An 18,154-nucleotide genomic window follows, 5' to 3' on the forward strand; every position below is an offset into this window, starting at 1 on the left:
TACGAATAATTTAATGTATATTCCAAATCATAATTTTAATGACCATATAGAAGTCCACCATATGGAAACCTCATTATTCAACAAATTGAATTTTGTTTGGTTTTCATTTCTATACTTTAATTAAAGCTGTAAGGAATGTCTTTTATATAAATCTGTTTCTACATTTCTGGTTAACTTACTTGGAATACATTATTCAATATAGTATTGGTTACTTAAAGTATAAATTTAAAGAAGGTCTTCGATCCTATTTTTAAATTGTTCTCAGGGAAGTTTATATTAATTTATATGCCCATGAACAGAGTATAACATGGCCATTTTTCTCAAGACAGAAAATTTTTCAAAATTTATTCAGCTTTAAACATATGCAGCGATTAAAAAGTAACATGGAAAATGATTACTGCTCAAGTTTTTCAACATCTCTCATATGTAGATAAAATTAATTCAAAAGTCTGTGCCGTAAGCACATATTACTCTTTATTGTTAATTAATATGGATCCTGTGTTGGTCTAGAAGGGGTTTTCAAATGATTTATAAAGTGGATAATAGGGGTGCCTGGGGGGCTCAGTTGGTTAAGTGTTTACCTTCTGCTCAGGTCATGATCCCAGGGTCCTGGGATTGAACCCCATGTCCAGATCTCTCTGCTCAGCGGGGAGCCTGCTTTTCCCTGTCCCTCTGCCTGTCGCTCCACCTGCTTGTGCTCTCTCTCTGTGTCAAATAAATAAAATCTCTCAAAAAAAAAAAAAGAATAATAATCGACAAGGTCAATTGAGAGTGTTGCAGAAGAAGAAACATAAAAAGTACAGGGCAACAGATATTAAACTCCCTAGCCTAGTCCTGGATCACAGCAATCTGCAGGGGTATGTTGTGCAAATGACATTTGCAGATGCTGTCTTACACTGCAAATTATTTTTAGAGGTACCTGTGATGTTTTGTGAAGTAGAAATCTACTTCTAGTGAATTTATATGCAGCCACTTCTCTTTTTAATTAGTAACTGAATTATTCTAATGGAAGAGTATTTATGACTATGTGGGGTAAATGATAATTTTCAATTCTAACTATCTTGAATAGTTTCAAAATTCCTTTCCTTACAATATCTACCAGAGTTATTGCTGACTAAAACTTACTACTAAACTGCATAATGCTTTCTCATTGCTTCTTTTCAACTCTGTATATCTTTTGGAAGAGATTGAAGTGAGAAATTAAAAACATGAGCCCTAGAAAGGAAAAAATTGACAACATAGAAATTTCATTTGGACAATAAACCAGCATATGTGGAACCAGATCATAAAATGAACTTTTTCTTGCTTACAAAACAAATTTTAAAATAAGCACATTTATTTGCAGATTTTCCTTAAAACAAGAAAAAGAAAAAAGAAGAAATACTGATATGTTATATGAAAAAACTAGGGAGCAATTAAAAAGAAAAGAAGAGCAGTATAATAAAGAAGTCGAACTGAAACAACAACTAGAAGTTACTCTTAGAACACGGGATGAGGAATTGAGGACTGTAAGAAATAATTTGAATCAGGTAAATCTTTGATAAAAATTGCATATTTCCATCAATATTATAATATCCCTTTGGTTTAATGTATATTATTTAGATATAAAATAGATAAAAAATTGTTTTATCCTAATAGGAACTATTATATTTGTAGCTAAAATTAATAGCTTATTGGATCCTTGGCGTTTCATATATGCTCTATGTATATTTTCTGAGTTAAGGGATGGAAAGTAAATTGAGATAAATGTGAATGTTGGCTTTTTTTTTTAAAAAAAAAGATTTTATTTATTTATTTGACAGAGAGAGATAGCCAGCGAGAGAGGTAACACAAGCAAGGGGAGTGGGAGAGGAAGAAGCAGGCTACCAGCCAAAGAGCCTGATGTGGGGCTCGAACCCAGAATGCTGGCATCACGCCCTGAGCCATAGGCAGCTGCTTAACAACTGCGCCACCCAGGCGCCCCAGCTTTTTTTTTTTTAAGATCTTATTTATTTTTAGAGACCATGAGCAGGGGAAGAAGTAAAGGGGGAGGGAGAGGGAGGGAAAAGAATCTCAAGCTGACTCTGCACTGAGTGCAGAGCCCGACTTGGGGTTGGATCTTACAACCCTGAGATCATGACCTGAGCCAAAACCAAGAATAGGACCCTTAACCAACTGAGCCACCCAGGCACCCCAGTTTTGGATTTTTTATATTAAAATACAGGCTAAATTGCCTTGGGACTATGATGGAACTAGTTAAATGTTTTATAAAGACATTTTATTTCACATACTATATCTACCTGTATTTTTACTCTATGACAAATTTAGCTGTCATTTAAATTAAAGTTGGAGTTATTTATGCAGGATAAAAATCCTGTCTTTACAAAGGCTACTTCTTTTTAGCATTTTTTTAAGTTCTCTTAAGCTTTTGCCTTTCTTTTTTAATGGTGTGATCCAAAATCCTAATGAAAATATGTCTCTAGGTTGTAGAAGAACAAAACGACACCAAGAAACAACTTTCTGAAGAACAGAATGCCAGAATATTACAAGATGGAATTCTAAACAATCACCTTTGCAAACAAAAGGAGCTAGAAAAGGCCAATAAGAAAATGCATTCTGGGGTATTTTCTTTAGTTATTCTGAAGTACATGTGTGTATGTATTTGTATGTATATATATCTTATTTTCTGAAATTACTATTTTTTCTCCATGTATGCATATATATATTTTTAAAAACCAACACTGTAGACCATGGAAAGTATAGAGGATTTTTAAAGCATATACATATATATATATGGGGGGACATAAGGGGCAGTGACATTTTTGGTCCAGTGGCTAAAGTAATAGTCTTAATTTAAATGCATTTGTCTGCAAGAGTCAAATAGTGACATTCATAATGTCCTCATCCAAAGGAGAGGCTTTTATTATTTTCCATAAGAATTGATGAGCCTTTCCATAAGTTCAAAACTATGGCTGTTAACAACATATCTTTTAGTTTTGGGCAGTTACTTCATCACCTCTATATTAATAGAGAGGTTAGCTTAACACTTCCACTGACAAACAGGAGGAAAAGTGTAGCCTGTTCAGAGACTTTCTTTTGGATATTAGTGTCCTACTTTTGAGAAAAGTAGCAATTTTCTCCAAGTGGTATCCTATTTTATTACAAGGCGCTTTTGAAACAATCATATGCTAATGATAATTTATTGATGAGTATTTTATTCCTAATAAAATAGCTCAGTGTATTTTCCCCTATTTTGTATTTATTACCATTTTAAACATCATGTAGAGGAAATAAAATTTATTGCAGCAGCAAATAATCTGATGATTTTTCTAAGAGCTGTATAAATTTTACCTTATTTACCATCAGTATTTTGAAATATAAGGCTTCTTTTGTATTGATGATTTCCACTAGAGAAGAACTACAGTTTGGTGCAAGAGCACTAGTAGTGGAGTAAGAAGACCTGAGGAAAGTCCTGCAGCTCACTTACTATTTTTAACCTCTCCATTCTAGAATTGTGATAACTAAAAGTGTTCATTGATGTATGTAGAAGTGTTTATAGTGCAGTGCCTAGATTTGTCAGTTGACAGTAGATGTCATTCTTATAATTGAATCTAGAAATGTTAGAAAACTGGAATTCTGTGGAATGTTGTCAGGAAAAAAGAATTTTAGGAAATTTAATCTGTCCAAATATATGTAGAGCTAAGGATTTTACTGTGGGGTAGCTGTGTTGTATATCAGACTGTAAACTCAATTTTTAGGGTCGTCAGATTTATTAATCTCTTATTTCAAGCTTTCTGGGCTTGTTGTAAATCAGAGAAAGGCCTTTCCAATTGTGAGATTCTTAAAAATTTTTTCTTGGTTTCTTCTTCCTCTCATGCATTCATTGTCTTCAATTAAATTTTTGAACCTTTGGGAATTTATGCTTGTATAAAGTTTGGGGTTTGACCCAACTTTATTTTTTTCCCGTTGGATATCCACTTACTGCAACCTGTTCATTGTATAAATATAGGTTATTCTTTAATTTCAGAGAAAATCACGATAATGTCATTTTGTTGGGTTCCAGCTAAAAGTCTCCTTTGTTTTACTTAGGTTTTTAATAGTCATGAAAAAGAAAAAGGTCTGTTGCATAAAAACCACAGGTGTCAGGAAGAAATTGCCATGCTAAGACTGGAAATAGACACAATAAACAATCAAAACCGGGAAAAGGAAAAGAAGTACTGTGAAGACATTGCAATTATAAAAGAGAAAAATGCCAGCCTTCAAAACACCATAAAACTGAATGAGGAAACATTAACAAAAACAATATTCCAGTATAGTGGACAGATTAATGCTTTGACCACTGAGAATACAATGCTAAAGTCAAAATCGGAGGGCGAGAAGCAAAACAAGGAAAGACTGGATGCAAAAGTTGAATCATACCGAGCTAGACTAGCTAGTGCTGTACAGGATCGTGATCAAATTCAGACAGCAAAGAGAGACCTAGAACTTACTTTCCAGAGAGCAAAAGATGAATGGGTTCGTGTGCAGGAGAAATTGAATTTCGATGTGTCTAACCTAAAAGATAACAATGAGCTGCTTTCTCAGAATCTTTCGAAAACTGAAGGTCAACTCAATACTTTAGAAATTGAGCTCCATCACACAAGAGATGCCCTCAGAGAAAAGACTTTGGTTTTAGAACGTGTACAGGGAGAACTAAGTCACACACAGTGTCAGAAAAAGGAAATTGAACACATGTATCGAAATGAACAAGATAAAGTGAATAAATACATTGGAAAGCAGGAGTCCTTAGAAGAGAGATTATCTCAACTACAAAGTGAAAATACGTTGCTTCAACAGCAACTAGATGATGCTTACAACAAAGCTGCTAGTAAAGAAAAGATAGTAATTAATATCCAAGACCAGTTTCAGGATATTCTAGAAAAACTTCAAGCTGAAAGTGAAAAACAAGGTCTTATGTTGGAAGAAAGAAATAAAGAGTTAATGAATGAATGTAATCTTTTAAAAGAAAGAATTTATCAGTATGAAAAGGAGAAAGTAGAAAGAGAAGTAAGTATCCAGAAAGATAAATATTTTTCAAGCTTCCTGAGAGAAAATTCAAAGTAATATTTGATTATGGCTCATTATTATTATTATTATTATTATTATTATTATTATTATTTTTGAGAGAGAGAGAGAAAGATTGCATCTGCATATGAGTGGGGGTGGGGCAAAGGGAGAGGGAGAGAAAATCCCAAGAGGGCTCCACGNGAAGAGAGAAACCCAAGAGGGCTCCACATTGGAGAACTCCACCTCATGACCCCAAGATCATGACCTGAATGATTATGGCTGAATTTTGAATCTAGTTGAATATAAAAAATATATAGACTATAAGTCAGCCTTAACTTGTGTCCAGCAAATAAAAATTAGACTTGAGAAGTGCTTTAATCTGAATAAAAATTTTGTGTCATCTATGAAAGTTTGAGAGGTTAAGTTATATTGCTAATAGATAGTAGGCTGATATTAATAATTTAGTTTTATACTGCCAAAATAATAATTTTAATCTTTGTCATCACATTTTAATACCATGATGAACAGATAAATGGAAATGCACATACCTAAAATGGGCATTTTGAAATTGAGATTCAATTAAGTGGATTAACTTGACAGTGAACTCCTGACTTCCCACATAACTCCTGACTTCCCACATGAACTTCCCTGTCTCTCAGTACTTTTCCTTTGGTAGCTCTTTGTACACTTTAGGTTGGCACAACTTTATTTTTACTTATATAAATTTGAATTTTTAGTCTGAAGTCATGTGTTCTTATGACCTTTTACCTCTTTGAAGGCGCTTACTTTTCATTAAATCATAATTTGTGACAACTGTGGTGAGCTTTAGCAAAACTGTGTTTGATTTAATCTTCCCACTGCTATTTATAATTTTTTAAAGCAATTTTACATGTAATTTGGTCATTTCAGAGCACAATTACTATTATCTGGGCATAAGTTTGTCCAATACAAAGAGAAGTATATCTCTGTAATTTATTAATTTGGTATTGGATCTCCATTTTCAGATCAATGAGAGGTAGCAGGATTCTTGTGTAGCAGAAATGGAGGTCAGGGAGTGAGGTGAAAGCCAGGTTATCTAGGGCCTTGAAAGCCATTAGAACAACTTCGCATTTGTCCTGAGGTAGTAATCTATTAGAAGGATTTGAGCAGAGGATTGAATATGTGAGGAACTTTGACATTAATTGAAGCCTCTAATAAAAAAGAAGGAAAACATTTCATAATGCAGAATTTACCACTGCTAGTCCCACTTATATACCCATTTCTTTTTGAGACTTCAGTAGGTTGGGAAGCTTTCCAAATTCATCAACAAGGAATGGGTAGTGGGGCTGAATTAATTATCTAAGTAACATAATACTGACTGGGCAGGAGGATAACACCTTTTTGTGTCTTTAACCAAATTCAGTAAACAGCAATGTGTACATATTAGGAAAAGAAGGTGAATTGATGCATGTGGTGATATTTTTCAAAGTACGTATGTTAGAGTTACATATTATTAACATAACTTAAGAGTAAGATGATTTATAAAATCAGTAACAGAAATTTCTTATTAGGTAGCTATGAGACAGCTTCAACTAGAACTGGCTGATACCCTAAAAAAACAGTCTATGTCAGAGGCGTCCCTAGAGGTTACATCACGTTGTCGTATTAATTTAGAAGATGAGGCACAGGATTTAAAGAAGAAATTAAGTCAAATCAGAAGTCAGGTATGTATTAAATGTAACATGTCAACAGCTAATCTGTAGCTGATTAAATAATATAAAGTGTTTTAGGATGCTGATTTCCACGGACCACTTTCTTTTGTATTTTCATTGTAGTTGATTTAGTATAATTTTAGTATCTTCACACTGCACTTATTTCTTAAACTTTGACTTTCATTCTGCTGTTTGTGTTATGCATTTTTTCTTATAGTATTTACACTTAGGGAAGTAGAGACTTACGCATCATTCCTCACAGAAATTGAGAGACTTTTTTTTTCTTCCAAACCGTTTTTTTTTTTTTTAAACATTTATTTATTTATTTGAGAGAGACAGAGCACGTGCGCATGCACACATGTGGAGAGGGGAGAGGAGAAGGAGAGAATCTAAGGTAGACTTCCTGACCAGCACAGAGCTCCATGCCAGCTCGATTCCATGACCCATGAGATCATGACCTGAGCAGAAATCATGAGTTGGATGCTTAACCAACTGAGCCACCCAGGTGCCCTAAACACTGTTTTTTAATGATATCTCTGGTACCATGATGAGGTGAGCCATATAAAATCAGAAGATAGTGTTTAATGGAATGTTTCAGAAAATTCTTATTTCTCATCTTCACTTTTATGAATGAATAGAGAAACTGTACTGATTTCAGGATAACTTGTACAGAAAAGTCATTTCACAAACCAGTTGAACTTAGGCATTTCCTTCATTTTCGTTTCCTTTCAGATATATTGTAAATGCATAGAAATATTCAGATCATGTATAGTATGCACACCCAAAAGAGAGAATTAAGAAAATTATCTAGGTCCTGCCATTAGATTTGTTTAAAGCCTTATTGAGGTAAAATACACATACCATACAATTCACCCATTTAACTGTATAGTTCATGGTTTCTGAGTATATTCATAGAGTTGTGCAACTATCACTGCCATCAAGGAGAACATTTTCATCACCCTGAAAAGAAATCCTTAGCCCTTGCCCCGAGCTTCAGGCAACCACCAGCTACTTCCTGCCTCTATAGAGTTGCCCGTTCTGAATATTTCACATAAAGAGAATCACACAGTGTGCGGTCCTTTTTGACTAGTTTCTTTCACTTAATGTTTTCAGGGTTCATCTGTGTTACAGCGTATATCAGTGCTTCATTTCTTTTTATTATCAAACGTGCTCCATTGTGGGCTAAAACCCTTGTTCATTCATCACTTGATGCACCTTTGGGTTGTTTCCACTTTTTTGCCATTAATAATGCTGCTGTGAACATTCATTTAGTTATTGTCTGGACATCTGTTTTTATTTCCCTGCCATCAGATTTTATCCTCTGAGTGAATTGGGGTGATTTCACCATCTCTCAGCCTTTTACTCATGCTGTCCTTTCTGTCCTTTTAGTTTCCCTTCCTCTTGCCTAATCCTACACTATTCAGACCTGGCTCATAGTCTCTCATTCTCCATGGAGTTCTCTCCGACTATTCTAATTCCCACTGACCTTACTCTCTTCACACTTGTCATTTAGTCTATGCAGAACAATTTAGTCCTTTGTTTTACATTGTTTTTATTTTTTTCATGCGAGATGATTTTGTCTTAAGTATGCATTTATCTAAGGGGGAAAATAAGGGTATGTATGGTACCTATCCTTGTACAAATTGAGAATATTTTAACTTAACAGATTTTAGGATTAAATTAAGTGCTTTATACCATATCAGTAATTTCTGATTGAAAACATTGACATAACAAAACTTTTATTCTAAATGGCTTTTAAGCAATTATTATTTTTTTAAGATTTTATTTATTTATTTGACAGAGAGAGACGGCCAGTGAGAGAGGGAACACAAGCAGGGGGAGTGGGAGAGGAAAAAGCAGGCTCTCAGTGGAGGAGCCTGATGTGGGGCTCGATCCCAGAACGCTGGGATCACACCTGAGCAGAAGGCAGCCGCTTAACAACTGAGCCACCAGGCGCCCCTATTTTAAGCAATTAAATGTAAAATTGAAAGCATTTAATCTGACAGAGGAGAAGTGTTCAATCAAATACTTCTCCCGCCACCTACTATGGAAAAACAGTCTAAATTTGCTTTTCTTCATTTTGCAGCCAGAACTGAGATTTACAGATTTTAGCACTTTACTAACTATAAAGCTCCGGGGACAGCTTTTCTTTTTTCTTTCTTTCTTTTTTAAAAGTTTGTTTGTGTAATTTCTCTGCCCATTGTGGGACTTGAACTCATCACCCCAAGGTCAAAAGTTGAATGTTCTTCCGACTGAGCCTGCCAGGTGCCCCTGGGACAGCTTTTCTGATATGCCATGCCACGTAGCTTTAATCTATTCATCAGAGTACTTGCTAAAGCAGTGTAACTTAAACAGTTGCTAAGATAAACAATATAAACATGAAATGATTTGGGAACATTGATTTAGCAAGAGTCCATTATTTCCATGTCACTGGCTTTCCCTTGCCTCTGATGGTCATGTAAATTATTTATTACTCAGTCTAGGAGGTACTATTGGCACTGTAGTCCATGAGCATTGTCCACTGAGTAGTATAGAGAGGGAGTAAGTTAAAATTATTGTAAGTGGAAAAAAGGACTGTTAGCAGGTGGAATTGGTATAAGTTTTTTGAAGTCCTGAGGATATATTCTGGGCCTCATGCTCCCCATTTGCTGCCACTTTCAGTCATATGAAGAATGATTTCAGTATAACTTGGAGAAGAGACCAATTTCATTGGCCTGCCATCTGCCTAAAATATCAAATATGATTAGAACTTAACATGCAGCAACAATAATAATGCTAATTGCAGACACTTAGAATTTGGTGTGTGCTCCCCTTCTAAAGAGTTCATGCATATTTCCTAATTTAATCTTCCCAACATCCCAGTGTGGTAGATACTATTATTTTCTTCATTTTACAGAAGAAGAAACTGAGACACAGAAATTTTAAGTAATTTGTTCCAAGTCACACAGCTAATAATACCCAGTGGTGTTTGGGAATTCAGACCCTAGGCATTCTGGTTCCTGTGAAGATACTGCCTCTCATACTGTTACATGAAATACCTGGTTGTCACTGAAAGCAGCATGTTAACTTTTATAATCACTGGAATAGCCATGGTCATTCACATACGTGAATATTTAAAATTAATAGTTGATGTGGTGCTTGGAATACAAAAATAGAAATGTTTCCCATAAGGTAATTTTCTCTCTTTCCCCCTTTGACCAATATATAAATTTGTAGGTTTATCTGTTAAAATAAAATTTAAAAACATTTTAGCACTTGAGAAGTCAGTAAACTTTTCTGTAAGGGGTTTGTAAGTATTTTATTTTCAGATTTTATTTATTTATTTGAGAGAGAGAGAGAGAACGAGCAGTGGGGAAGGGCAGAGAGAGAGAGGAAGCAGACTCCCTGTAAATATTTTAGGCTTTGTAGGCCATAGGTCTCTGTTGCAGCAGCTCAACCTGCTGTAGTCATGAATCAGTATGTACAGGAGAGTGTGGTTGTGTCCAATAAAATTTTATTTACAAAAATAGCTGATGGTGGTTTTATAGTAGATTCCCAATAGTTAAAAGTGTTTCTTTCTTTTCTTTTTTAGTTGCAAGAAGCACAAGATCGACATGCAGAGGCTGTAAGATGTATTGAGAAGTCAAAAGATCACGTGCAAAAGTACAATTTAAAGCACCACAGAAAATAGCTTGAGTATTTATAAAGCAGATAAGCAGCGTAGTATGAGAAATATATCAGTGATGACAATAAATACATCATTGTTAAGTTAGATAAAAATTTCAGCTTTGTGCTATATTGAAATGTATAATTTTTGCATATTATCTTTAAATTTTGCACATTTACTACAAAACCAGAAAAATGGCACAATTGCCAAATCTACTTTTTAAATTTTTAAGAATTTATGTAAGATCTTCAGGTGTCTGTTTAGAAATTATATGGTACTTTTAAAATTTGTGTGTGAGAATAATTTTAAAATACACATTTTAGGCTTGAAGGTGAAAATGCCGAGTTAAAAGTTAGAGTCAAAAAGCAAGCAGGCAGAATTGAAGAGCTTCAGGAAAACCTGTTAAGTACAAGTTCGGTAAGTCAGTCTCTTAATTTCTGTCCTACTGAAAAGGAATTTTTATTTCTCTAGTAGTAATGTATAAGAATATTTTGGATAATATGAAAATTTTCACTGATAAAAATGTTTATTATATTCATATTATTGCACCTGACTACTAGTAGTATAATTCCTCTTTCTACATGAAGTTGACTGAATTCATAAATTAATAATTTTTATAGTAAGATTGTAATAAAAAAGATTGTGATAGTCTAAGAAAAAGCAATATTTTATACATAGCACATTTTGTTTATCTGTCAGTGGACAATTGGGTTTTTCCACCTTTTGGCTGTTGTTAGTAATGCTGCCATGATTATTGGTATACAGATGTCTGAGTCCCTGCTAATATTTTTCAATATGTTTAAAAATTCCCAAACTTTGAGTAATAATTTGATCTTGAATTCTGACTCTCTTGTAATTTAAACCCTTCAGTGAGATTTGAGGATGGATTACTTTAATGATAATTCGTTGTGATTTGTAATTAAAAATTTGTAAATTGTTGTCTTCATCAAGAATGATTAGGTCATTATGCATTATGCAAACGTTTTTCTCAAAGGAATATATTTTTCTCTTTGTTGGATTTTGAAAAGGAAAAGAGATGCCAGTGAAAAAGCAGAAATTACTGCTCAATCAGGGCCTTACATAGTAACAGTACTCCTAGCATTCATTGCAAGTTCTGGAGCTATTTTTTTTACATTCACTTGAATTAATCAGCCTTTCAGAGATTTAACAATCGAATCTCAGAAAAAATTAATGTGCAATCCCCAATTCCAACTTACTGATACGTAGTGAAAACTATATAACTATTTACTGAGCAGAACCAGATTCTCGTGCCATTTATACCCTCCTTTGTAGGAGAGGCTACCAATGATGTAAGATGAGAAGACTGCGTTGTGAGTCCTAACTTGGAACAATGAGGTAGATGCACCTACCACTAGTTTCTTTTAGTCACAAAAGCTGCATACTTGCAAATTTCATTACACAGCTATACCTATCTGGGGAACTGGCACATTCTGTTGACTGGTCCTTTCCGTGGCCCAAGAAACATTGAAAATTATTTTTTTTCTAGATTTCATATAAATTAGTCACGTTGTATTACTGTGCTTTTCATTGAGCGTAAGTAACATGACAATAAGTTAATAAAGAGTCTTCTGAGAATGAGAATGCCAGGAGTTGTCCCCCTCCAGTGTCATACAGAAATCTATTAAGGAAGGTATCAAATATTGTAAGGTTTTTAAGAATATCCATAGCTATTCTGTAGATTCCAAGGGAAATGAATTAGGGTTATGACATAAAATTATTAGCCACTTTAAGGTCTACCCTGTGAAACAAAATCTTAGTTTTCAAGCAACTCAGTCCATAGCCCTGACTTCTCTAGAAGGATTTATCTAATGAATCCCCATGCCAGAGACTACCTGGGTTAAGATATTCGATGGACACAGTTTTAAGGTGAAGAATCTGGATTGGGAAGAAGAGATATATCGCTCTAGGCTGACTTAAGCTTCCAAACAATATAGTCAATATGTGTATGAAAAGAACTTCAGAAGACTTCTGTAAGATCAAATCTCTGCAGAATAGGAAATTGTTCAAAAGAAAACGAAGGCAAACAGTTGATAATCTGACCCTTGTGAAAAACCTTTGCTTCATAAAAGAAAAGCAAGACAGGGGCGCCTGGGTGGCACAGTGGTTAAGCATCTGCCTTCGGCTCAGGGCGTGATCCCGGCATTATGGGATCGAGCCCCACATCAGGCTCCTCTGCTATGAGCCTGCTTCTTCCTCTCCCACTCCCCCAGCTTGTGTTCCCTCTCTCACTGGCTGTCTCTATCTCTGTTGAATAAATAAATAAAATCTTTAAAAAAAAAAAAAAGCAAGACAAAGTATGGTGGTCAGCATCCTAAAGGTAAGGGTGCCCCCCTGAGATTATAAAATAACAATACACTCGAAGTAATACCTAAAAGAGTCAAACTGTAGAAGATAAGCTGTCTAGGGGCACCTGGTGGCGCAGTCAGTTAAGCTCCTGCTTTCAGCTCAGACCATGAGCTCAGGGTCTTGGGATTGAGCCCTACATCATGCTCCCTGCTCCCTCTCCCTCTGCCTCTGCTCCTTCCCCTATTCGTGCACTCTCTCTCTATTTCAAATAAATTTTTTAAAAAACTAGATGATGTAATCCACGTCAGGTAATGGTTTTTGAGTGTGTGGTTTTGAATATTGTCTGTGAGGAACTAGAAGGAAGATCAAAAGTACAGATGACCTTAGTACAGGGGTCAAGGCTGGAAATGTAGATTTAGAGAATCCGGTTTTGAAGCCTTGAGATTTAAACAACTCTGAGATGAAGGGTCAGGGACTAAATGTTAGTGGTCACTGTCATTTAGAAATAAAATGGGATTAGAAGAGCAGAGGGGAGGGTGTGGTCATTGTTTTCAGGGGCTGCTGAGAAGTAAAGTAGGATAAGGACTTTAAAAAAAAAGATCCTTGATGACCCTCAAAATTTTTTAGTGGAATTCCAGGATGGAAGCTCAGATTTTAGTGAAAAGAAGAAAAGTGATGAAAAGTTGAATCTGTGGATGAAAGGACACATTAAATAAAGAATGTTCAAGGCCAGCAATAGGTGAGAAGCAGGATGATAGAAAAAACTGCAGGAGTTAAGCAAAAGTTTTTCTATAATATCGAGAAGACTTGAACTTTGTTTAAAGAGAAAAGTAGTTAATAGAAAAGAAGAAATTGAAATTTTGCAGAGAATGCTTGAAATGCTTGCAGAGAATGAGAGTATCTCATCCTAAAGTCAGATGATCATCCAAACTGTAATGGGGACTGCATAGGAATTTTTCAGAGGTTATCTTAGAAAGGTGTGGTCTCACAGAATGCAGAGTATCTTAAGCTATGGATGAAAATGTTTCTAGGGCATCATTAGAAACTAAAATGTAAATGCAGCCAATTTTAAAATGCTTTCATTAACACTTAATATGGGTAAGAACCTCTGTATTTCACAAGTAAATTTTCGCAATTTAAATTCTGGAAAAAATAGTGTAAAATCAGTTTAACCTGTTTGAAGAAAGGTCCTTACATTTGAAATTTGTTTTTATTGGCATCAGGTTTGTAAAACTACATTAGATAAAACTTAAAATTATAAATTTTAAACTACATTATATACATTTAAAATTATCAATTTAAATGTATATAATGTAGTTTTATAAACCGTTTATATAATAAAATTTAATTTATAAAATTAATAAAATGTAGTTTATGAACCTGTCTAAACATGTATTAGTCATGAATTCATGAGAAATAATATTTTATGAAAGAAGAAGGAGTATCTAGACTTTTAAAAATCATTTTCTTTAAAAATTTTTTTCAAAGTCTGACGATGAAAGGGAACAGATGAAGAAATTTATTGAGTTAAAACAATCTCTGGAATGTTGTTTAGATCAAGAAATGAAGAAAAATGGTGAATTAGAAAAAGAAATTACCAGGTAACACTGTAATATTTCAGATCATTTTAACCATTAATTAATTGATTTAACTATAATTTTACTTTATTAAAACCTAAATGCAAATTCTTGCCAAAATATTACACTTACACTTTAATTAAGTTCCTTAAATAATAAAAGTAGTTCCCTTGACAATAACAACTGCACTTTTCATCGTCCACCTGAAACGTTTCTGCAAGATATCTTTGTTCTTTGGTAATCTTTCCTTTTTATAGTGTTCTTCCCTTCAAACCAATATTTTAGTATCTAATAACCTATCTGTGTCATTCTTTAATCACATCAAAAGTTATCTTGGTTTGGCTTCTATTTCCTTATTTAGTATTATTGTTTAATTTAAATTCAATTCATCAACATATGGTGTATTATTAGTTTCAGAGGTAGAGTTCAGTGATTCATCAGTTTATATAACACCCTGTCCTGATTACATCAGGTGCCCTCCTTCATGTCCATCATACAGTTACCCTATCCTCACACCCTCCTCCCCTCCAGCAACCCTCAGTTTGTTTCCTATGATTGAGAGTTTATGGTTTGTCTCCTGCTCTGATTTCATCTGCTTTTATTTTTCCCTCCCTTCCCTTATGCTCCTCTGTTTTGTTTCTTAAATTCTACATATGAGTGAAATCAATTGATAATTATCTTTCTCTGATTGGATTATTTCACTTAGCATAATACTCTCTAACTACCATGCACGTCACTGCAAATGGCACGGTTTCATTTTTTGATGGCTGAGTAATATTCCATTGTATATATATACACCACATGTTCTTTATTCATCTATCATTGGACATCTGGGCTTTTTCCATAGTTTGGCTATTGTGGACATTGCTGCTATAAACATTGGGGTGCAAATGCCCCTTCAAATCATTACATTTATATCTTTGGGATAAATCCTTAGTAGTGCAATTGCTGGGTCGTTGGGTAGCTCTATTTTCAACTTTTTGAGGAACCTCCATACTGTTTTCCAGAGTGGCTTTACCAGCTTGCATTCCCACCAACAGTGTAAGAGGGTTCCCTTCCTCTGCATCCCTGCCAACATCTGTCATTTCTTGACTTGTTCATTTTAGCCATTCTGACTGGTGTGAAATGATATCTCGTGGTGGTCTTGATTTGTATTAATTTCCCTGATGCCGAGTGACGTTGAGCATTTTTCATGTGTCCGTTGCCCATTTCTATGTCTTCTTTGGAGAAATGCGTGTTCACGTCTTCCACCCATTTCTTGCCTGGATTATTTGTTTTGTGGGTGTTGAGTTTGATAAGTTCTTTATAGATTTTGGATACTAGCCCTCTAAGTGATATGTCGTTTGCAAATAGCATCTCCCATTCTGTGGTTGTCTTTTGGTGTCGGCGACTGCTTCCGTTGCTGTGCAAAAGCTTTTTATCTTATGAAGTCTTTGTTTCCCTTGCCTTTGGAGACNTATGTCTTCTTTGGAGAAATGTGTGTTCACGTCTTCCACCCATTTCTTGCCTGGATTATTTGTTTTGTGGGTGTTGAGTTTGATAAGTTCTTTATAGATTTTGGATACTAGCCCTCTAAGTGATATGTCGTTTGCAAATAGCATCTCCCATTCTGTGGTTGTCTTTTGGTGTCGGCGACTGCTTCCGTTGCTGTGCAAAAGCTTTTTATCTTATGAAGTCTTTGTTTCCCTTGCCTTTGGAGACATGTCTAGCAAGAAGTTGCTGCGGCTGAGGTCACAGAGGTGGCTACCTGTGTTCNAGGTGGCTGCCTGTGTTCTCCTGTAGGATTTTGATGGGTTCCTGTCTCCCAGTTAGGTCTTCCATCCAGTTTGAGTCTATTTTTGTGTATGGTGTAAGAAAATGGTCCCGTTTCATTCTTCTGCATGTGGCCGTCCAATTTTCCCAACACCATTTGTTGAAGAGACTGTCTTTTTTCCACTGGCTGTTCTTTCCTGCTTTGTCGAAGATTAGTTGACCATAGAGTTGAGGGTCCATTTCTGGGGTCTCTATTGTGTTTCACTGGCCAAAGAAACAGAATGTTTTTGTGCCAGTACCATACTGTCTTGACGATTACAGCTTTGTCATAGAGCTTGAAATCCGGAATTGTGATGCCACAAGCTTTGGTTTTCTTTTCAACATTCCTTTAGCTATGCAGGTTCTTTTCTGGTTCCATACAAATTTTAGGATTCTTTATTCCAGCTCCGTGAAAAAAGGGAATGGTAGCTTGATAGGGATTGGATTGAAGGTATAGACTGCTCTAGGTGGCACAGCATCTTAACAATATTTGTTCTTCCAGTCCATGAGCATGGAATGTTTTTCCATTTCTTTGTGGTTTCCTCAGTTTCTCTCATGAGTGTTCTAGAGTTTTCAGAGTACAGAGCCTTTGCCTCTTTGGTTGGGTTTATTTCTGATTTCTAATCTTACGGTTTTTGGTGCAATTGTAAATGGCTTTGATTCCTTAATTTCTCTTTCTTCTGTCTCATTGTTAGTCTATAGAAATGCAACTGATATCTGTGCACTGATTTTCTATCCTGCCAGTTTGCTGAATTCCTGTATGAGTTCTAACAAGTTTGGGGTAGAGTCTTTTGGGTTTTCCACATAGAGTATTATGTCGTCTGCAAAGAGTGAGAGTTTGAGTTCTTCTTTGTGGTTTCAGATGCCTTTTATTTCTGTTATCTGATTGCTGAGGCTAGGACTTCTAGTACTATGTTGAACAACAGTGGTGAGAGTGGACATCCCTGCCGTGCTCCTGACCTTAGGGAAAAGCCCTCAGTTTTTCCCCATGGAGAATGATATTCCCTGTGGGCTTTTTGAAGATGGCTTTTATGATATTGAGGTTCTGTTCCCTCTATCCCTGCACCGTGAAGAGTTTTAATCAAGAAAGGGTGCTGTACTTTGTCAGTTGCTTTTTCTGTGTCTATCGAGAGGATCATGTGGTCCTTCTCCTTTCTTTCCTTAAAGTAGCATATCACATTGATTGATTTACGGATGTTGAACCACCCTTGCAGCCCAGGAATAAATCCCACTTGGTTGTGGTGAATAATCCTTTTAATGTACCGTTGGATCCTGTTGGCTAGTATCTTGGTGAGAGTTTTTGCATCCGTGTTCATCAGGGATATTGGTCTGTAATTCTCCTTTTTGGTGGGGTCTTTGTCTGGTTTTGGGATCAAGGTAATGCTGGTGTCACAGAAAGAGTTTGGAAGTTTTCCTCCCATTTCTATATTTTTGAACTGCTTCAGAAGAGTAGGTATTAATTCCTCTTTAAATGTTTGGTAGAGCTCCCCAGGGAAGCCATCAGCCTTGGAGTTTTGTTTGTTGGGAGATTTTTGGTAAGTGCTTCAATTTTCCTTGCTGGTTACGGGCCTGTTCAGGTTTTGTGTTTCTTCCTGTTTCAGTTTTGGTAGTTTGTACATCTCTAGGAATGTATCCATTTCGTCCAGATTGCCTAGTTTGTTGGCCTATAGTTGTTCATACTATGTTCCTTAAAATTGTTTGTATTTCCTTGGTGTTGGTTGTGATCTCTCCTCTTTCATTCGTGATTTTATTTATTTGGATCCTTTCTCTCTTCTTTTTGCTAAGTCTGGCCAGGGGTTTATCGATCTTACTAATTCTTTCAAAGAACCAGCTCCCAGTTTCGTTGCTGTGTTCTACTGTTCTTTTGGTTTCAATTTCATTGATTTCTGCTCTGGTCATTATTAATTCTCGTCTCCTGCTGCGTTTAGGCTTTAATTGCTGTTCTTTCTCCAGCTCCTTTAGCTGTAAGGTTAGGTTGTGTATTCAGGACCTTTCTTGTTTCTTGAGAAAGACCTGCATTGCTATATGCTTCCCTCTGAGGACCGCTTTTGCTGCATCCCACAGGTTTTGAACCGTTGTGTTTTCATTTTCCTTTGTTTCCATGAATTCTTTTAATT

At 35.5% G+C, this 18,154-nt stretch overlaps 1 protein-coding gene across 1 annotated transcript in view; it reads left to right on the top strand.

Annotated features, from left to right (window-relative positions):
• The window catches only part of ANKRD26 (ankyrin repeat domain 26), a 120,210-nt gene that overhangs the window by 71,738 nt on the left and 30,318 nt on the right, over nucleotides 1-18,154 (top strand). Inside the window, 7 exon segments of the mRNA XM_034644369.1 lie at nucleotides 1,346-1,529; nucleotides 2,463-2,600; nucleotides 4,069-5,025; nucleotides 6,576-6,728; nucleotides 10,288-10,358; nucleotides 10,686-10,779; nucleotides 14,158-14,270. Coding sequence (XP_034500260.1) covers nucleotides 1,346-1,529; nucleotides 2,463-2,600; nucleotides 4,069-5,025; nucleotides 6,576-6,728; nucleotides 10,288-10,358; nucleotides 10,686-10,779; nucleotides 14,158-14,270 — 1,710 coding nt within the window.

The sequence above is a fragment of the Ailuropoda melanoleuca genome, chromosome 15 (genome assembly GCF_002007445.2).
Source record: "Ailuropoda melanoleuca isolate Jingjing chromosome 15, ASM200744v2, whole genome shotgun sequence".
In the NCBI taxonomy this organism is placed as follows: domain Eukaryota; kingdom Metazoa; phylum Chordata; class Mammalia; order Carnivora; family Ursidae; genus Ailuropoda; species Ailuropoda melanoleuca.